Source organism: Thalassophryne amazonica, chromosome 20, assembly GCF_902500255.1.
Source record: "Thalassophryne amazonica chromosome 20, fThaAma1.1, whole genome shotgun sequence".
Taxonomy (NCBI): domain Eukaryota; kingdom Metazoa; phylum Chordata; class Actinopteri; order Batrachoidiformes; family Batrachoididae; genus Thalassophryne; species Thalassophryne amazonica.
In genome coordinates this window covers 11,589,079-11,608,144 of record NC_047122.1, presented here as the reverse complement: position 1 = coordinate 11,608,144, position 19,066 = coordinate 11,589,079, and the positions used below count along the sequence as shown (strand labels likewise).

The window sequence follows — 19,066 nt, the reverse complement described above, 5'->3', positions numbered from 1 at the left end:
CTTTTGCTATGTTATGTTTTTTGATGTCCTGTTTTCTGTTTCTTCAGCTTTGTAAAACTGCAAAAACCTTGTAACTATTAGAATGTCCCAAGCAGAGGGTCACCCCTCTGAGTCTGGTCTGCTTGAGGTTTCTTCCTCAATGTGACAGTTTTTTCTTACCACTGTCGCCTGTGTGCTTGCTCTAGGGGTTGGTAAGGTTAGACCTTACTTGTATGAAGCACCTTGAGATAGCTTTGTTGTGATTTGGTGCTATATAAATGAAATAAATTAAAACTGAACTGAAGGTATAATTATTTACTATTCAACTAACCAGCAACTATTCTGATAATTAATTATTGTGGGTCTTTTTTAGAACAAAAATATCAAATGTCTTTGACTTCAGCTTCTTAAATGTGAATATTTTCTGATTTAGTTTACGAGCTGCTTTACTGTTATCTTATAGCAAAACATTTGAAGGCATCATTTGAACTCTGTACAGCTCATACAAGGAATTAAATTCCCTGCTCATCACCCACCATCCTCAGCTGGAACCCATACCTCCTTTCGGGGCCTATTCCAGTAGGAGATGACATGTATGGGCGGCCCCAGCAGCACCCAAAGGGTGCCACCTGGTGGGTGACAGCAACAACTCAGCTCAAGAACTAGGTACTAAGGCTCCCAGCCCTTATTCCAGATCCATGCAGACGCAGACTCAGCTGCCTCCTGGAGCTTGGTCACAGTGGCCCTCCTCAGCCTTGGGGGCACCCCAATGTCAGTCAAAAACCTGATGGTAGAACACCCCACAAAGCCTCGGCAGCCAGCTTCTACTGGGTAGACAGAACACTTCCAACCTCGATCTTCACACTGTCCCTTAAGCTCACTGTACCTGGCCAGTTTTCTCTCATAGGCCCATTCCATGTTGGTCTCCCATGGTACTGTTAGTTCAACCAACATGACGGCCTTTGCATCATCCGACCACAGTACTATATCCAGCCGCAGAGTGGTGACTGCTATGTGGTGTGGAAAGACTAAAGCCTTGCCAATGTCCGCCTGGATGCTCCACTGTCTCAGTGCACTATCAGAGGTCGTAGTGTCCTGTTTAAGCCTTTTCCTGACCGTAGCACCAGCCTTCATGAATGGAATCTCCTGGCAGGGCTTTTGAAAGCTGGTTGCTTCACGCTGTGTATTCAGGGCATCCACAAGAACCTTGAGGACTTGATTGTGTCACCATGTATACATCTGTAATGATGAGCCACAACCAGCAAGGACATGTTCCAATGTACCCCTCTTTCCACATCTGACGCATGCATTTGACTTAACCAACTTCCACTTCTGCAGGTTGACAGGGGTTGGCAGAAGGTCGTACACTGAGCGCAGCAGAAAGCTGATGCGGAGTGGCTCCATGGACCACAGGTTGGACCAACTGATACTACGGTCCGAAGCATCCTCCCATGTGGTCCAGGACCCCTGCTGCGCCTGGCTTACTGCCCTCACCGTCCGACTCTCCTCCTTCATCCTCCTTATCTCTTCTGTCACCATGCCTCTTCTATCCCTCCCATTCTGCTTTGACCACCAGTTGTTCTCCAACCAATACCCACCTTGTCCCTTTGTACAGCACCAACAATCTCCTTCAGTCTGAGGTTATTCTCTACCTGATCCACTGTTTGTGCCACAACCCATTTCCTACCACACTCCACGTCTGGTTTAGCATCCCTGATGAAGGGATCCTTGGAGTCCCTCAGCATGAGGTACACCCGGGCCTTAGCTGTCTTAAATTCTTCAACCAGAGAGGTTGTGGGTAGCTGGAGTTTTGCTGATGAGCTATACAAGGCCACATTAGTCAATTATCTTGGTGCTCCAAGCCACCTCCTGATGTGGCTACTCACTGATCTCTCTGGATAACATTGATTCACATTTTTCACTACTTCTTGACATTTTATGGACCAGCAAGAATAGACTAAGTGAGAAAATAGTAGATTGATTTTGAAAATAATTGTTAGTTTCAGTCTTGCTGTCAATACATCAAAAAACATAGTTACTTACACATTTTATAATGAGCCTGTGGTCAGCTCTGAGAGTTTATGAACTTGGTGTATTTTATGTGTGGTGCTGAAAAATTTTAATTCAAAATTGTTTCCACATACTTAACTTGTTAAAGATTGTTTTGATAAGAACCTAAATTGCAGACAGTGAACACAAGAAAGTGATTTATCTTAACTGACAAGGAAGTCCAGCCCAACAAACAGGGAGGAGGCCAATATGCACCATCAGGCAGGGAAGTGGAGTCAACAAGCTCACAAACTAAACACATTTAAGATGAGCAGACATGGGAGCACGTAATGGATCATACTGACAGCCAAAAGAAAAACCCCCCAACACAGAAGGGAGACAAACAGGGGGAGTGAGGCAAGGACCAAGGGGCCAGAACCACGACAAAGAAAAAAACAGCAGGCATACAAAAACAAACCCAGAGAGGGAGGAGGCAACCGGAAGGCAGGAACCACAAAAAAACAATGACACAGACAGGAGGGAATGTGCATGGCCGGCAGAGGTAGAACGAAGAGACCGGAGGGCAGTCATGTGGTCAGCAGGAGGCAAAAGTAGAATCAGGAGGGTGGCTGTGCGCCCGACAGAAGTCGACAATGGAGTCAGGAACGTGGCAGTGTGGCCTCCCAACGTCCAGTCTAGAGAGTCTGGAGGATGACCAGACGGCACCTCAGGAACCCTGATGTCATCGAAAGAGCGTCCAGACGGACAACCCCTGTAGTCCATGAGCCAGTCATCAATTTTGACCTAATCGGTACCACTTAAAGGGAAGAAACGAGACTTAGAATCCAGCCTCAGTGTACCATCGCCTACACAAAAATGTATGATAACCAACACAGGGTGGTAGCTGTAGCTGTAGCCAGGTAGGGGTCAATGAAGAATTACACAGAGGTCCAACTTTAAAAATACTCCAATCATGTTGAAAACTATATCACATTACTTGTCTAATCATAACTATTCCAAAAAGGTATAGTTTGGGCTATCTATGACGGAATGCTCTGGAGTTATGGGGTAAAAATGGCAAATGGCACAGACCATAATGACACAACATATCTGTTGAGAAAAGCTCAGTCAACGATTGGCACAGAGAATGGATGAATGAAAAACTCAATTTTCCTCAAACATAAAGATTGGTATTTCATATATTACAGTCAAATATTACATATCTGTGCTTAAAATGTGTGCTAATTGTTTGACTTTGATGAATTGTTTTTAATGAAGAAAACATAAATCACATTTTCCCACTCTGCTGTCCTCTGTTGAGTGTGTAAAAGGAGAGTAAACACGGATACTCTGCTGAACTGGTCAGACAGTGCTTGTTCATAAGCATTTTAACAGGTATGATCTCATCAGCGAATGTACTCTGCATGACACTGATAATCACAACTTGTGTGTCTTAACAGCACGACCCGTGGATAGTGATCGCTGCTTGGGTATTCCACCAATAACCTCCCAACTTTGCCACATTAGTTGTCCTGTTGAATGTAAGATATCTTCCTGGAGTGCCTGGGGGCCTTGTACATATGAAAACTGCCAGGATCAGGCAGTCAAAAAAGGTAAGAGGCCTTTGAGACTTTTGCAGAGCACTGAGGTGAATACTGTTGCAGTCCAGATTGGCTCATGTATCTAACCAGTCAACTGTTTTAGAAAAGACATCATAACACGAGGTGCCATTACTCTCCAAAATGCAAATTGAAAACATGCTTAATGGAAATGTATTTAGAAAAAAACAAATATCGTATAAAGTTTTCATGGTTACATGAGCAGATGTTTCAGGTGACTCAAAAAACCTTATTTAGAATAACTGGAATGGAAACCAGTCACATGACATGCAAAAAGCATCACATGACTTTCTAAAATACACAGTGTAGTACCTGTGGATGGAGTCAGATATTCGCCCTATTAAGGTTTCAAATCCTGCAAAATCTCACAGCATTTCAGAGAGGTCTCCGCTCTGCGAGATGTCATTAACATTGGCTACGTTTACATGCCATTAATATTCTTGATAAGGTCAATATTCCGGTTTCTGAATCATTAGGAATAACTCGTTTACATGCTTAAGCAGACAGAGTTACTCCTGTATACATGGCCAGTGGTATCATTTGGAATATCCCCATCTAAACAGCAACGCACGCCTTCCACCGGTGCTTGATTTGGTCTGGGGTTTGTACAAATCCTGCTTCGCGTAAAATAAATGCTGCTTTTCGGCCACCTTCTTGTAAATTTCGCTATCTCTGTACTTTCTACTGTCAATAAAAGACATTATATTCATGTCTTTCACGATACTAATGAAGCACTCGGTTTCCTCCTCGCTCCAAAAGTGTGGTGCTGTGCTGCCGCGTCTGGATTTCCCTATGCTTGTTTACCTCTGCTTGTGGTGTCCGCGCGCCGCATAAAAGTAGTTGCCGTACTCAAAAGATCAAGATTCCTTGCGGATAGGACATGTGCAGAACACAAAATAATGTTCCTTTCTATGGGGATATTCTGATGCGCGTTTATATGACCTGACATTCGGGTTAGAAAAGGAGTAACCCAGGGGTCATATTCGGGTTCTTAAAAACCGGAATATGAGCATATTCGGGTTTTTGTGGGTGCTTACATGGCCGTGCGCAACCGGGTTTTTGCTAATATTCTGGTTATGAAAGGGTTATTGGCTGCATGTAAACGTAATCATTGAGAAATGCACTGAGTCAGTTTGATCAGGCTGCACTTTAACCGCTGCACACGGACAACACCATTAACATCGCAACATAAAACTCTTTGTATATTGTGATTAAACTCTTGTGAATATATTATCTTGGTTTTAGACGTTGTTATTGTGTTTGTTTTATGTAAACATGCGAGAAGCTCAGGTTGTTCCTCCGTTATTTTCAACGGGAATCGCTGTGAGCTGCGATAGCTTCCTGTTCATGTCGTTCTGGGTGAAAGTGAAGTTTGCTCTTTAACGTCCTGCTTATTGTCCTTTACAACACTGTGTGTGCTCTTTGTTCCAGAGTAATTTATAAGATGTCTGAAAATCGGTTTGCATTTATGAAGATCCATGCAGGTTAAACAGCAGACACAGAATATTTGAAATATTTGTTTTAGCAAGTTGTCTCACGCATGCAGTCTCTTATTAACGTGATGAAAGGGATAAAAAATGACATTTTGGTTGTATAATTTTCATTTGCAATTGTTGCCATGTGGATTCTCTATGTTGTTTAGACTGCTGCAACTCTCTGGCGTGCAAGGGATTATGGGATATCTTAATAGCCAGGCTTGGGGAGTAACGGAATACATCTAATGGCGTTACGTAATTAGGATACAAAAAAAAAGGTAACTGTATTCTGCTACAGTTACAGAAAAAAACACATATTCAGATTACAGGTATATTTAGTAAAAATGGGGATTACTTCGCAGGATTACAATTTTAATGCATTTTATGATATCTGTATATAATTTTTTTTTTTTTGAAACGAAAACGTCCCTTCATGGACAGCGACATGGCGTCTCCTAACCGGGCAAAATATTGATGAAGTACCCGGATGTTAATGCATTTTCAATGGAGATCCGCGACTGAACACACTCAGAAAAATGCTTGCAAAATACGTGTTAAAATGCCATTTGACCTGGATATCGAGCCAGTAAAATTAATTTACATTAAATTATGTCAGGAAAGTATTAAACTTACTCTGACACATACACATTCCCAAATATTAGTGTTGAAAGTTACACAGATCTGCGCTGTCCAAGCTGCTGATCTGAGGCGTCCTGCTGCAGCAGCTGTTCAGTGCAGCGTGGCTCCTAAAACCATTACAATACATTTATATATATTATATTTTTACACAATTATCCTTTATTGACTGAGTTTCATTCATAAAGTCAGTGGTGTGGGTACACATCTCTATGTGTGGGTCTGACTGTGAGCGGCACAGCGCAGGTCATTATAATCTCATTATTTTAAGGTGCAAATTAAAAAAAATCCCCAGTCTTGTCGAACAATTTTAATCACTAACAACAAGTATTTTAACTAGACATTGGTCTAGCAGTGGAAAATATCAACTAGACATAAGCGAAGAGTTAATGGTCCGTGTCATCGGGCGACACAGGTACGGCAGGAGACATACAGCTGTTTATCATCCAAATATCACAGACAAAGTGACAAGAAGAACCAAAACCTCTTACTTATGGAATTAATATTGAAATATTCCTCCATTTGTGGCTTTGCCAACATGCGCAGCTTTCCGGCATATTCCACCTGTTTCTTGAACTTCTATGCACGTAAATCACTAACTTGCCTGGAATTAAAATGATGATCACACCTCCTTACTGACAGGATTTACTTAATGGTTTTCATTATGCTTTTGTTCTTATTTTGAAAGTTCAGTAAGTGGACTGATATGTTAAACATGGTGCGAATGCTATGTGAAAGACTAAAGTAAGATAATTTTATGTTTACTGAACAAGTAGCAGAATTTGTTTTTTTTTATATTGTTCTGCCACTTTTAATTACAAATTCATCCGCACACACCTGAGTTTTCATTATCCTTCATTTGTTTGGCATTTTTTGTTCAAAATTTAGCAGGTGAACGCTGGGTGTGTTTAAAACATTGTGGGTGCTCTTAATTCATAATGTGAAGTAAAACAGAGCATGCCATGTAAAAGAAACAGTTTTATTTTTGCTTAATAAACTGTACTATGTGGTCAAGACTCTATTTAGATTCTTTTGTCTGTATTAGCATATTTGATATTGGAGTAATCCAGAAGTAATTAAAAGTAATCACATTACATTACTTTAATATTATGGTACTTGAATTATGTTACTGATTGCATTTTTCAACAGGTAACTAGTAACTGTATCAGAATACATTTTGAAAGTAACCCTCCCAACCCTGTTAATAGCGCAATAGAGCTTGTTAAACCTTACGAGTGTTGCTGTTTATGTACCGCCTACCGCCAATCAGTGAGCCGCAGAATGACCAACCCAGTGCATCTTTAATCATCGTGGGAGATTTCAACCAGGCATGTCTGAAGACTGTTCTAGTAAGATTCTACCAGCAGGTGAACTTCCCAACAAGAGAAAACAAGTCTCTGGATTTGGTTTACACAAACGTGGAGAACTCCGACAGGGTAACGCCCCTCCCTCATATCGGTAACACTGATCACCTTACTGTTATTCAAATGCCAGCATACAGACCGAGGGAGATAGAAGGAAAGCTGGTTCTCAAGGATGTCAGACTGTGGCCACAAGGTGCCGTCAGTACATTGCAAGTCTACGTTAAAACCACAGTGCGGGATGTGTTCAGGGAGGCTACCACAAGCCTCATATGATAACATCATCTTGGAGGTGTCTGTCATGATCTATATTAACAGATGATGACTGAAAACTTTCAAGCTTTGCGCCAAATCAGCAACCCTGGCTCACCGTAGAAGTCTATGCACTGCTAAAGGCCCAGAATGCTGCATTCAGGTCCAGAGATGCTGCAGCATATAAACTAGCCAGAAGAAATCTATGCTGGGGTGTCAGAGAGGCTCAGAGGAAGTATGGTACGAAGTACCAACACACAGGACACTTACAGCAAGGCTTCTGAATCATCACAGACAGCAACCCTGCTCCCCAGATATGCCACAATGACACTTCCCTCCCAGACATGCTCAGCTCAACCACTTCTGCATCATCAACACCACACCACAGGGTCTGACACCAGCACCCGATGGACAGCTGTCCCCAGACAAGGTAAAGAGAGCCGTCTCCAATGTCAACACGAGGAAGCATTCTATGTCATGTTCTAAGAGACTGTGCTGTTATGGTTAGGGGTTCGGATGGTACTGAACCCTTTCAGGCTATGGACCCACAGGCAGGGAGCAGGACACAGGACTGAGTTCAAAAGGAAAAATATAATTTATTACAACAATAAATGAGAGGTGCTGCAGGGGTTCTGCAGTATGGAGAGGGACCCGCCTCCTAGCAGTGAAAATAAGGAGCTGCAGTTTCCCGAGCCAGGCTTGAAGGAATAAAGGCACACAAAGAGGTCAAGGACCAGAGCCAGATGGGACGCTGCTTCAGTAACCAGGAAGTACGGAAGAAGACACATAGGGTAAGTGGAATGCACTTAGTAACGCTGAGCCCAAATAGTCTCTGTTCACAAACGGGTTGAAGCGCAGCTCCCATCAAGCAGGAAATGATACAGCTGGGCAGCGTTCTCAACTGTTTGATATCACAGTTCATGCAGTTTATAAACAGACTTCTTGAATGGTTCTTTTTTGTTGCACAGTCACAATCTGAGGAATGTGAGAGCGGGATCCCACAGAGATGGAGCAGAACTTAACTGGCGTTTAGGTCCAGGAGCACTCCATGCCAGGAGCTGACGAGTTTCCGCAGAGACGTATGGAACCGATAACCAGTACCAGGGTCCAGGTCCACATGGAGGCAGTACTGGGTAGTTCTGGAACACGAGGACAAGACAGTTTGTTTTAATGCAGAGACAGGGGGCCAGGCCAGCGTTACCTCAGAATAAGTATCTGAGCGCACAGCTGGAGACGCGTTCAAGGTCACAGTGCAGCAATCAGGTAAAACCCTCTGATCTCCATTTGGAGTGTGGATGAGGCTTGAAGGCTGGCAAGGCAAAGGGAATATCAAGGCACAGAAAAGAGTCGTGCGAGTCTACAGTGGTATCTCACCTAGGTTGGCAAGACAAAACCAAGTATCTGGCTATCAATGAATATAAAGTCTGGGTTTAAATAGTATTTGGATAATCAGTCATAACCCAAACATGGTGTGCAGTACAACATAAGGGCGCCATCTAGTGGAGAACAGAATGTATTACAAGAACAGAACAAAGGTCGCCATCTAGTGTGGAGAGAAAGTCATTACACAGGCAGGGGAAAACCTGGCATGTGCAGACATTTTCAACATTTTCAACATTTCCCTCAGTCAAGCTTCGACTAGCTGGTCATGCAGCACATCAAAGCTTGCCTTCACACACATCTAGATCGTCTACAGTTTGCATACAGAGTCGAAAAGAGAGAGACTGTGTCTCTCCTGCCACCCTGAGACACTGCGCTGATGAGCTGGCCCCAGTCTTCACGGGGATCTTCAACACCTCCCTGGAGTCATGCCATGTTCCAGTCTGTTTCAAGTCCTCAATCATAGTTCCAGTCCCCAAGAAACCACGCGTCACTGGACTTAATGACTACCGTCCTGTGGTTCTCACGTCTGTAGTCATGTCTGGTTTTATCCCACCTGAAGTCCATCACCGACCCCCTCCTGGACCCCTGCAGTTTGCTTACAGAGCCAACAGGTCTGTAGATGATGCCATAAACCTGGCCCTGCACTCCATCCTGCAGCACCTGGACTCCCCAGGAACCTACGCTAGGATCCTGTTTGTGGACTTCAGCTCTGCATTCAACACCATCCTTCCAGCTTTGCTCCAGGACAAGCTTTCTCTGCTCCACGTGCCCAACTCCACCTGCAGGTGGATCACAGACTTCCTGACGGACCGGAGTCAGCATGTGAGGCTGGGAAAAAATGTCTCAAACACTTGGGCTCTCAGCACAGGATCTCCACAGGGCTGTGTCCTTTCCCCTTTGCTCTTCTCCCTCTACACTAACTTCTGCACCTCCAGCCACAACTCTGTTAAGCTCATCAAGTTTGCGGACGACACCACCCTCATCGGACTCATTTCGGATGGGGATGAGTCTGCCTACAGGAGGGAGGTGGACTGGCTGGTGACCTGGTGCAGCAGCAACAACTTGGAGCTCAATGCCCAGAAAACAGTGGAGATGATCGTGGACTTCAGGAAAGCCACAGCTCCCCCGCCCTCCCTCGACCTCACCAACAGCCCCATCACCACTGTGGACTGTCACTGCTTCCTCGGCACCACCATCACCCAGGACCTCAAGTGGGAGTCAACCGTCAGCTCCCTCATCAAGAAGGCCTAGCAGAGGATGTACTTCCTGCGGCAGCTGAAGAAGGCCAAGCTGCCTGTCCAGCTGATGGTGCAGTTCTACACGGCCATCATCGAGTCCATCCTCTGCTCCTCCATCACGGTGTGGTACGCCGGGGCCACAGCCAGGGACAGACACAGACTGCAGCGCATTGTGGCCTCTGCTGAGAAGGTGATCGGCTGTAGCCTTCCATCTCTCCACGACCTGCACGTCTCCAGGACTCTGGGCCGAGCAGGTCGGATCACAGCTGACCCTTCTCACCCTGCTCACGGTCTATTCAAACCACTCACCCATATTGGCCTCTCTTCATTGGCTTCATGTTAATTCTAGAATAGAATTTAAAATTCTTCTTCTTACTGATAAGGTTTTGAATAATCAGGTCCCATCTTATCTTAGGGACCTCATAGTACCATATCACCCCAATAGAGCGCTTCGCTCTCAGACTGCAGGCTTACTTGTAGTTCCTAGGGTTTGTAAGAGTAGAATGGGAGGCAGAGCCTTCAGCTTTCAGGCTCCTCTCCTGTGGAACCAGCTCCCAATTCAGATCAGGGAGACAGACACCCTCTCTACTTTTAAGATTAGGCTTAAAACTTTCCTTTTTGCTAAAGCTAAAGTTAGGGCTGGATCAGGTGACCCTGAACCATCCCTTAGTTATGCTGCTATAGACTTAGACTGCTGGGGGGTTCCCATGATGCACTGAGTGTTTCTTTCTCTTTTTGCTCTGTATGCACCACTCTGCATTTAATCATTAGTGATTGATCTCTGCTCCCCTCCACAGCATGTCTTTTTCCTGGTTCTCTCCGTCAGCCCCAACCAGTCCCAGCAGAAGACTGCCCCTCCCTGAGCCTGGTTCTGTTGGAGGTTTCTTCCTGTTAAAAGGGAGTTTTCCTTCCCACTGTCGCCAAGTGCTTGCTCATCGGGGGTCGTTTTGACCATTGGGGGTTTTCTGTAATTATTGTATGGCTTTTGCCTTACAATATAAAGTGCCTTGGGGCAACTGTTTGTTGTGATTTGGCGCTATATAAATAAAACTGATTTGATTTGATTTTGCACTGGTTGTTGTATAATCCAGAGTTTTTCCATATGGTGCTCTGGTTTTTGTATAATCCAGAGTTTGTCCGTGTGGCGCTCTGCTTATTGTGTAATCCAGAGTTTGCCCATATGGTGCTCAGGTTGTTGTATAATCCAGAGTTTTTCTGTGTGGTGCTCTGGTTTTTGTATAATCCAGAGTTTTTCCGTGTGGCGCTCTGTTTATTGTGTAATCCAGAGTTTTCCCATATGGTGCTCTGGTTGTTGTATAATCCAGAGTTTTTCCGGATGGTGCTCTGGTTGTTGTATAATCCAGAGTTTTTCCATATGGTGCTCTGGGTTTGTTTAATCCACAGTTTTTCTTGTGTGATGCTATGGTTTTTGTATAATCCAGAGTTTGTCCGTGTGGCGTTCTGCTTGTTGTGTAATCCAGAGGTTTTCCATATGGTGCTCTGGTTTTTGTATAATCCAGGATTTTTCCATATGGTGCTCTGGTTGTTGTATAATCCAGAGTTTGTCCGTGTGGTGCTCTGCTTGTTGTGTAATCCAGAGTTTTTCCATATGGTGCTCTGGTTTTCGTATAAGAGTGATTCTTTAACTACGGGCACTATTGGCCTTGTAAATGTAATTTCCACCACACCATTGCCTTACAATATACATGTGCTCTGATGTCACTGTTTATCTCCATAGAAACTACCCAAACAATCTTTCATACAAACTGTTTAAAGGGACATTACAGTGTTGTGGTGGAAATTACGGCAATAGTGTGGGACAACCACATGTTGTTTAAAAAAATCACAACAGTTGTATGACATTGAATACCCCAATTAAATTTTGATTATTTTACTGATATTTTATTCAGAGATATTTTAAAACATTAGAAAAAACATTTTTTTTACCATTCATTTTTATCATTGAAGATCAAAAGTCTGGGTGTGGCACAAAACGGCAATATTTGCACATAATGATGCTGACAAAAGGTGAAAACGTCATCATAGACTACTAGAACAAATTTCTTAAAACACTTTCATTGTAAAGATAACTATAAAAGTGTGAAATTTCCCCTTTTTTTCTGTTTTTCATACAATATGATCAAAGGACATAATAAGTGCCCGTAGTCTAAGAATCACCCATAAACCAGAGTTTTTCCATATGGTGCTTTGGTTGTTATATAATCCAGCATTTTTCTGTGTGGTGCTCTGGCTGTTGTAAAATCCAGATCTTTTTTCCCATATGGTGCTCTGGTTTTTATATAATCCAGAGTTCTTCCATATGGTACTCTGGTTGTTGTATAATCCAGAGTGTTTTTCTGTATGGTGCTGTGATTAGTGTATAATCCAGAGTTTTTCTGTATGGTGCTCTGGTTGTTGTATAATCCAGAGTTTTTGCATATGGAGGTCTGGTTGTTGTATAATCCAGAGTTTTTCTGTATGGTGCTCTGGTTGTTGTATAATCCAGAGTTTTTCCATATGGTGCTCTGGCTGTTGTAAAATCCAGAGCTTTTTCCCCATATGGTGCTCTGGTTTTTATATAATCCAGAGTTCTTCCATATGGTACTCTGGTTGTTGTATAATCCAGAGTGTTTTTCTGTATGGTGATGTGATTAGTGTATAATCCAGAGTTTTTCTGTATGGTGCTCTGGTTGTTGTATAATCCAGAGTTTTTCCATATGGTGCTCTGGTTGTTGTATAATCCAGAGTTTTTCCATATGGTGTTCTGGTGTTTGTATAAACTAGTTTTTGCATATGGTGCTCTGGTTGTTGAATAATCCAGAATTTTTCCGTATGGTGCTCTGGTTGTTGTATAATCCAGAGTTTTTTCTGTGTGGTGCTCTTCCTGTTGTATAATCCAGAGGGTTTTTTTTTTCATATGGTGCTCTGGTTTTTGTATATTCCAGGGTTTTTCCATATGGTGCTCTGGTTGTTGTATAATCCAGAGTTTGTCCGTGTGGTGCTCTGCTTGTTGGGTAATCCAGAGTTTTTCCATATGGTGCTCTGGTTTTTGTATAATCCAGAGTTCTTCCATATGGTGCTCTGGTTGTTGTATAATCCAGAGTTTTTCTGTGTGGTGCTCTGGTTGTTGTATAATCCAGAGTTTTTCCATATGGTGCTCTGGTTTTTGTATAAGAGTGATTCTTTAACTACGGGCACTATTGGCCTTGTAAATGTAATTTCCACCACACCATTGCCTTACAATATACATGTGCTCTGATGTCACTATTTATCTCCATAGAAACTACCCAAACAATCTTTCATACAAACTGTTTAAAGGGACATTACAGTGTTGTGGTGGAAATTACGGCAATAGTGTGGGACAACCACATTTTGTTTAAAAAAATCACAACAGTTGTATGACATTGAATACCCCAATTAAATTTTGATTATTTTACTGATATTTTATTCAGAGATATTTTAAAACATTAGAAAAAACATTTTTTTTACCATTCATTTTTATCATTGAAGATCAAAAGTCTGGGTGTGGCACAAAACGGCAATATTTGCACATAATGATGCTGACAAAAGGTGAAAACGTCATCATAGACTACTAAAACAAATTTCTTAAAACACTTTCATTGTAAAGATAACTATAAAAGTGTGAAATTTCCCCTTTTTTTCTGTTTTTCATACAATATGATCAAAGGACATAATAAGTGCCCGTAGTCTAAGAATCACCCATAAACCAGAGTTTTTCCATATGGTGCTTTGGTTGTTATATAATCCAGCATTTTTCTGTGTGGTGCTCTGGCTGTTGTAAAATCCAGAGCTTTTTTCCCATATGGTGCTCTGGTTTTTATATAATCCAGAGTTCTTCCATATGGTACTCTGGTTGTTGTATAATCCAGAGTGTTTTTCTGTATGGTGCTGTGATTAGTGTATAATCCAGAGTTTTTCTGTATGGTGCTCTGGTTGTTGTATAATCCAGAGTTTTTCCATATGGTGTTCTGGTGTTTGTATAAACTAGTTTTTGCATATGGTGCTCTGGTTGTTGAATAATCCAGAATTTTTCCGTATGGTGCTCTGGTTGTTGTATAATCCAGAGTTTTTTCTGTGTGGTGCTCTTCCTGTTGTATAATCCAGAGGTGTTTTTTTTTCATATGGTGCTCTGGTTTTTGTATATTCCAGGGTTTTTCCATATGGTGCTCTGGTTGTTGTATAATCCAGAGTTTGTCCGTGTGGTGCTCTGCTTGTTGGGTAATCCAGAGTTTTTCCATATGGTGCTCTGGTTTTTGTATAATCCAGAGTTCTTCCATATGGTGCTCTGGTTGTTGTATAATCCAGAGTTTTTCTGTGTGGTGCTCTGGTTGTTGTATAATCCAGAGTTTTTCCATATGGTGCTCTGGTTTTTTATAAACTAGTTTTTACATATGGAGGTCTGGTTGTTGTATAATCCAGAGTTTTTCTGTATGGTGCTCTGGTTGTTGTATAATCCAGAGTTTTTCCATATGGTGCTCTGGCTGTTGTAAAATCCAGAGCTTTTTTCCCATATGGTGCTCTGGTTTTATATAATCCAGAGTTCTTCCATATGGTACTCTGGTTGTTGTATAATCCAGAGTGTTTTTCTGTATGGTGCTGTGATTAGTGTATAATCCAGAGTTTTTCTGTATGGTGCTCTGGTTGTTGTATAATCCAGAGTTTTTCCATATGGTGCTCTGGTTGTTGTATAATCCAGAGTTTTTCCATATGGTGTTCTGGTGTTTGTATAAACTAGTTTTTGCATATGGTGCTCTGGTTGTTGAATAATCCAGAATTTTTCCGTATGGTGCTCTGGTTGTTGTATAATCCAGAGTTTTTTCTGTGTGGTGCTCTTCCTGTTGTATAATCCAGAGGGTTTTTTTTTCATATGGTGCTCTGGTTTTTGTATATTCCAGGGTTTTTCCATATGGTGCTCTGGTTGTTGTATAATCCAGAGTTTGTCCGTGTGGTGCTCTGCTTGTTGGGTAATCCAGAGTTTTTCCATATGGTGCTCTGGTTTTTGTATAATCCAGAGTTCTTCCATATGGTGCTCTGGTTGTTGTATAATCCAGAGTTTTCTGTGTGGTGCTCTGGTTGTTGTATAATCCAGAGTTTTTCCATATGGTGCTCTGGTTTTTTATAAACTAGTTTTTGCATATGGAGGTCTGGTTGTTGTATAATCCAGAGTTTTTCTGTATGGTGCTCTGGTTGTTGTATAATCCAGAGTTTTTCCATATGGTGCTCTGGCTGTTGTAAAATCCAGAGCTTTTTTCCCATATGGTGCTCTGGTTTTTATATAATCCAGAGTTCTTCCATATGGTACTCTGGTTGTTGTATAATCCAGAGTGTTTTTCTGTATGGTGCTGTGATTAGTGTATAATCCAGAGTTTTTCTGTATGGTGCTCTGGTTGTTGTATAATCCAGAGTTTTTCCATATGGTGCTCTGGTTGTTGTATAATCCAGAGTTTTTTCCATATGGTGTTCTGGTGTTTGTATAAACTAGTTTTTGCATATGGTGCTCTGGTTGTTGAATAATCCAGAATTTTTCCGTATGGTGCTCTGGTTGTTGTATAATACAGAGTTTTTTCTGTGTGGTGCTCTTCCTGTTGTATAATCCAGAGGGTTTTTTTTCATATGGTGCTCTGGTTTTTGTATATTCCAGGGTTTTTCCATATGGTGCTCTGGTTGTTGTATAATCCAGAGTTTGTCCGTGTGGTGCTCTGCTTGTTGGGTAATCCAGAGTTTTTCCATATGGTGCTCTGGTTTTTGTATAATCCAGAGTTCTTCCATATGGTGCTCTGGTTGTTGTATAATCCAGAGTTTTTCTGTATGGTGCTCTGGTTGTTGTATAATCCAGAGTTTTTCCATATGGTGCTCTGGTTGTTGTATAATCCAGAGTTTTTCCATATGGTGCTCTGGTTTTTGTATAATCCAGGATTTTTCCATATGGTGCTCTGGTTGTTGTATAATCCAGAGTTTTTTCTGTGTGGTGCTCTTCCTGTTGTATAATCCAGAGGGTATTTTTTCATATGGTGCTCTGGTTGTTTTATAATCCAGAGTTTGTCCGTGTTGTGCTCTGCTTGTTGTGTAATCCAGATTTTTTCCATATGGTGCTCTGGTTTTTGTATAATCCAGAGTTTTTCCATATGGTGCTCTGGGTTTGTTTAATCCACAGTTTTCTGTGTGGTGCTCTGGTTTTTGTATAATCCAGAGTTTGTCCGTGTGGCGTTCTGCTTGTTGTGTAATCCAGAGGTTTTCCATATGGTGCTGTGGTTTTTGTATAATCCAGATCTTTTTTTCCCATATGGTGCTGTGGTTGTTGTATAATCCAGAGTGTTTTTCTGTGTGGTGCTCTGGTTATTGTATAATCCAGAGGTTTTTTTTCATATGGTGCTCTGGTTTTTGTATAATCCAGAGGTTTTTTTCTTTCATATGGTGCTCTGGTTTTTGTATAATCCAGGGTTTTTCCATATGGTGCTCTGGTTGTTGTATAATCCAGAGTTTTTCCATATGGTGCTCTGGTTGTTGTATAATCCAGAGTTTTTCCATATGGTGTTCTGGTTTTTGTATAAACTAGTTTTTGCATATGGTGCTCTGGTTGTTGTATAATCCAGAGTTTTTCCATATGGTGCTCTGGTTGTTGTATAATCCAGAGGTTTTTTTTTCATATGGTGCCCTGGTTTTTGTATAATCCAGGGGTTTTCCATATGGTGCTCTGGTTGTTGTATAATCCAGAGTTTTTTCTGTGTGGTGCTCTTCCTGTTGTATAATCCAGAGGGTATTTTTTCATATGGTGCTCTGGTTGTTTTATAATCCAGAGTTTGTCCGTGTTGTGCTCTGCTTGTTGTGTAATCCAGATTTTTTTCCATATGGTGCTCTGGTTTTTGTATAATCCAGAGTTTTTCCATATGGTGCTCTGGGTTTGTTTAATCCACAGTTTTCTGTGTGGTGCTCTGGTTTTTGTATAATCCAGAGTTTGTCCGTGTGGCGTTCTGCTTGTTGTGTAATCCAGAGGTTTTCCATATGGTGCTGTGGTTTTTGTATAATCCAGGATTTTTCCATATGGTGCTCTGGTTGTTATATAATCCAGGGTTTTTCTGTGTGGTGCTCTGGCTGTTGTAAAATCCAGATCTTTTTTTTCCCATATGGTGCTGTGGTTGTTGTATAATCCAGAGTGTTTTTGTGTGTGGTGCTCTGGTTATTGTATAATCCAGAGGTTTTTTTTCATATGGTGCTCTGGTTTTTGTATAATCCAGAGGTTTTTTTTCTTTCATATGGTGCTCTGGTTTTTGTATAATCCAGGGTTTTTCCATATGGTGCTCTGGTTGTTGTATAATCCAGAGTTTTTCCATATGGTGCTCTGGTTGTTGTATAATCCAGAGTTTTTCCATATGGTGTTCTGGTTTTTGTATAAACTAGTTTTTGCATATGGTGCTCTGGTTGTTGTATAATCCAGAGTTTTTCCATATGGTGCTCTGGTTGTTGTATAATCCAGAGGTTTTTTTTTCATATGGTGCTCTGGTTTTTGTATAATCCAGGGGTTTTCCATATGGTGCTCTGGTTGTTGTATAATCCAGAGTTTGTCCGTGTGGTGCTCTGCTTGTTGTGTAATCCAGAGTTTTTCCATATGGTGCTCTGGTTTTTGTATAATCCAGAGTTCTTCCATATGGTGCTCTGGTTGTTATATAATCCAGGGTTTTTCTGTGTGGTGCTCTGGCTGTTGTAAAATCCAGATCTTTTTTTTCCCATATGGTGCTGTGGTTGTTGTATAATCCAGAGTGTTTTTGTGTGTGGTGCTCTGGTTATTGTATAATCCAGAGGTTTTTTTTCATATGGTGCTCTGGTTTTTGTATAATTCAGAGGTTTTTTTCTTTCATATGGTGCTCTGGTTTTTGTATAATCCAGGGTTTTTCCATATGGTGCTCTGGTTGTTGTATAATCCAGAGTTTTTCCATATGGTGCTCTGGTTGTTGTATAATCCAGAGTTTTTCCATATGGTGTTCTGGTTTTTGTATAAACTAGTTTTTGCATATGGTGCTCTGGTTGTTGTATAATCCAGAGTTTTTCCATATGGTGCTCTGGTTGTTGTATAATCCAGAGGTTTTTTTTTCATATGGTGCTCTGGTTTTTGTATAATCCAGGGGTTTTCCATATGGTGCTCTGGTTGTTGTATAATCCAGAGTTTGTCCGTGTGGTGCTCTGCTTGTTGTGTAATCCAGAGTTTTTCCATATGGTGCTCTGGTTTTTGTATAATCCAGAGTTCTTCCATATGGTGCTCTGGTTGTTGTATAATCCAGAGTTCTTCCATATGGTGCTCTGGTTTTTGTATAAACTCGTTTTTCCGTATGGTGCTCTGGTTGTTGTATAATCCAGAGTTTTTTCTGTGTGGTGCTCTGGTTATTGTATAATCCAGAGTTTTTCTGTGTGGTGCACTGGTTGTTGTATAATCCAGAATTTTTCCATGTGGTGGTTCGGTCAGGTTGGTAGAGGACAAATGGAAGGTTTCTGAACATATCAACTGTCACGTGACTTTCTTTCAGTCTCTGTATTTTTTTTTTTTTTTTATCTTTTTGTATTTGTCATGCCTGTGTTGTTTTCCAGCCATAGAAAGCCCAGTTAGACTAATAAATAATGCCTGAGACCCTCACTTACCCTGCCCCCCCACTACCAAAAAGTCAATCAATCAATTTTTTTTTATATAGCGCCAAATCACAACAAACAGTTGCCCCAAGGCGCTTTATATTGTAAGGCAAGGCCATACAATAATTATGTAAAACCCCAACGGTCAAAACGACCCCCTGTGAGCAAGCACTTGGCTACAGTGGGAAGGAAAAACTCCCTTTTAACAGGAAAAAACCTCCAGCAGAACCAGGCTCAGGGTGGGGCAGTCTTCTGCTGGGACTGGTTGGGGCTGAGGGAGAGAACCAGGAAAAAGACATGCTGTGGAGGGGAGCAGAGATCAATCACTAATGATTAAATGCAGAGTGGTGCATGCAGAGCAAAAAGAGAAAGAAACAGTGCATCATGGATTGTATGATGAAAAAGTATGGATTGTTCATCCCTGCACTGAAAGGTACTGTACACCTATACTTCAATCACCTGTTTTTGCACAGTCCAACTCCACTACGTTATAT

At 41.7% G+C, this 19,066-nt stretch overlaps 1 protein-coding gene across 1 annotated transcript in view; it reads left to right on the top strand.

The window, feature by feature from the left end:
• LOC117501852 (thrombospondin type-1 domain-containing protein 7A-like) overlaps window positions 1–19,066 on the top strand; it is a 316,378-nt gene that overhangs the window by 86,972 nt on the left and 210,340 nt on the right. The window contains exon 5 of the mRNA XM_034160813.1: window positions 3,429–3,581. Coding sequence (XP_034016704.1) covers window positions 3,429–3,581 — 153 coding nt within the window. The remainder of the gene's footprint in view (window positions 1–3,428; window positions 3,582–19,066) is intronic.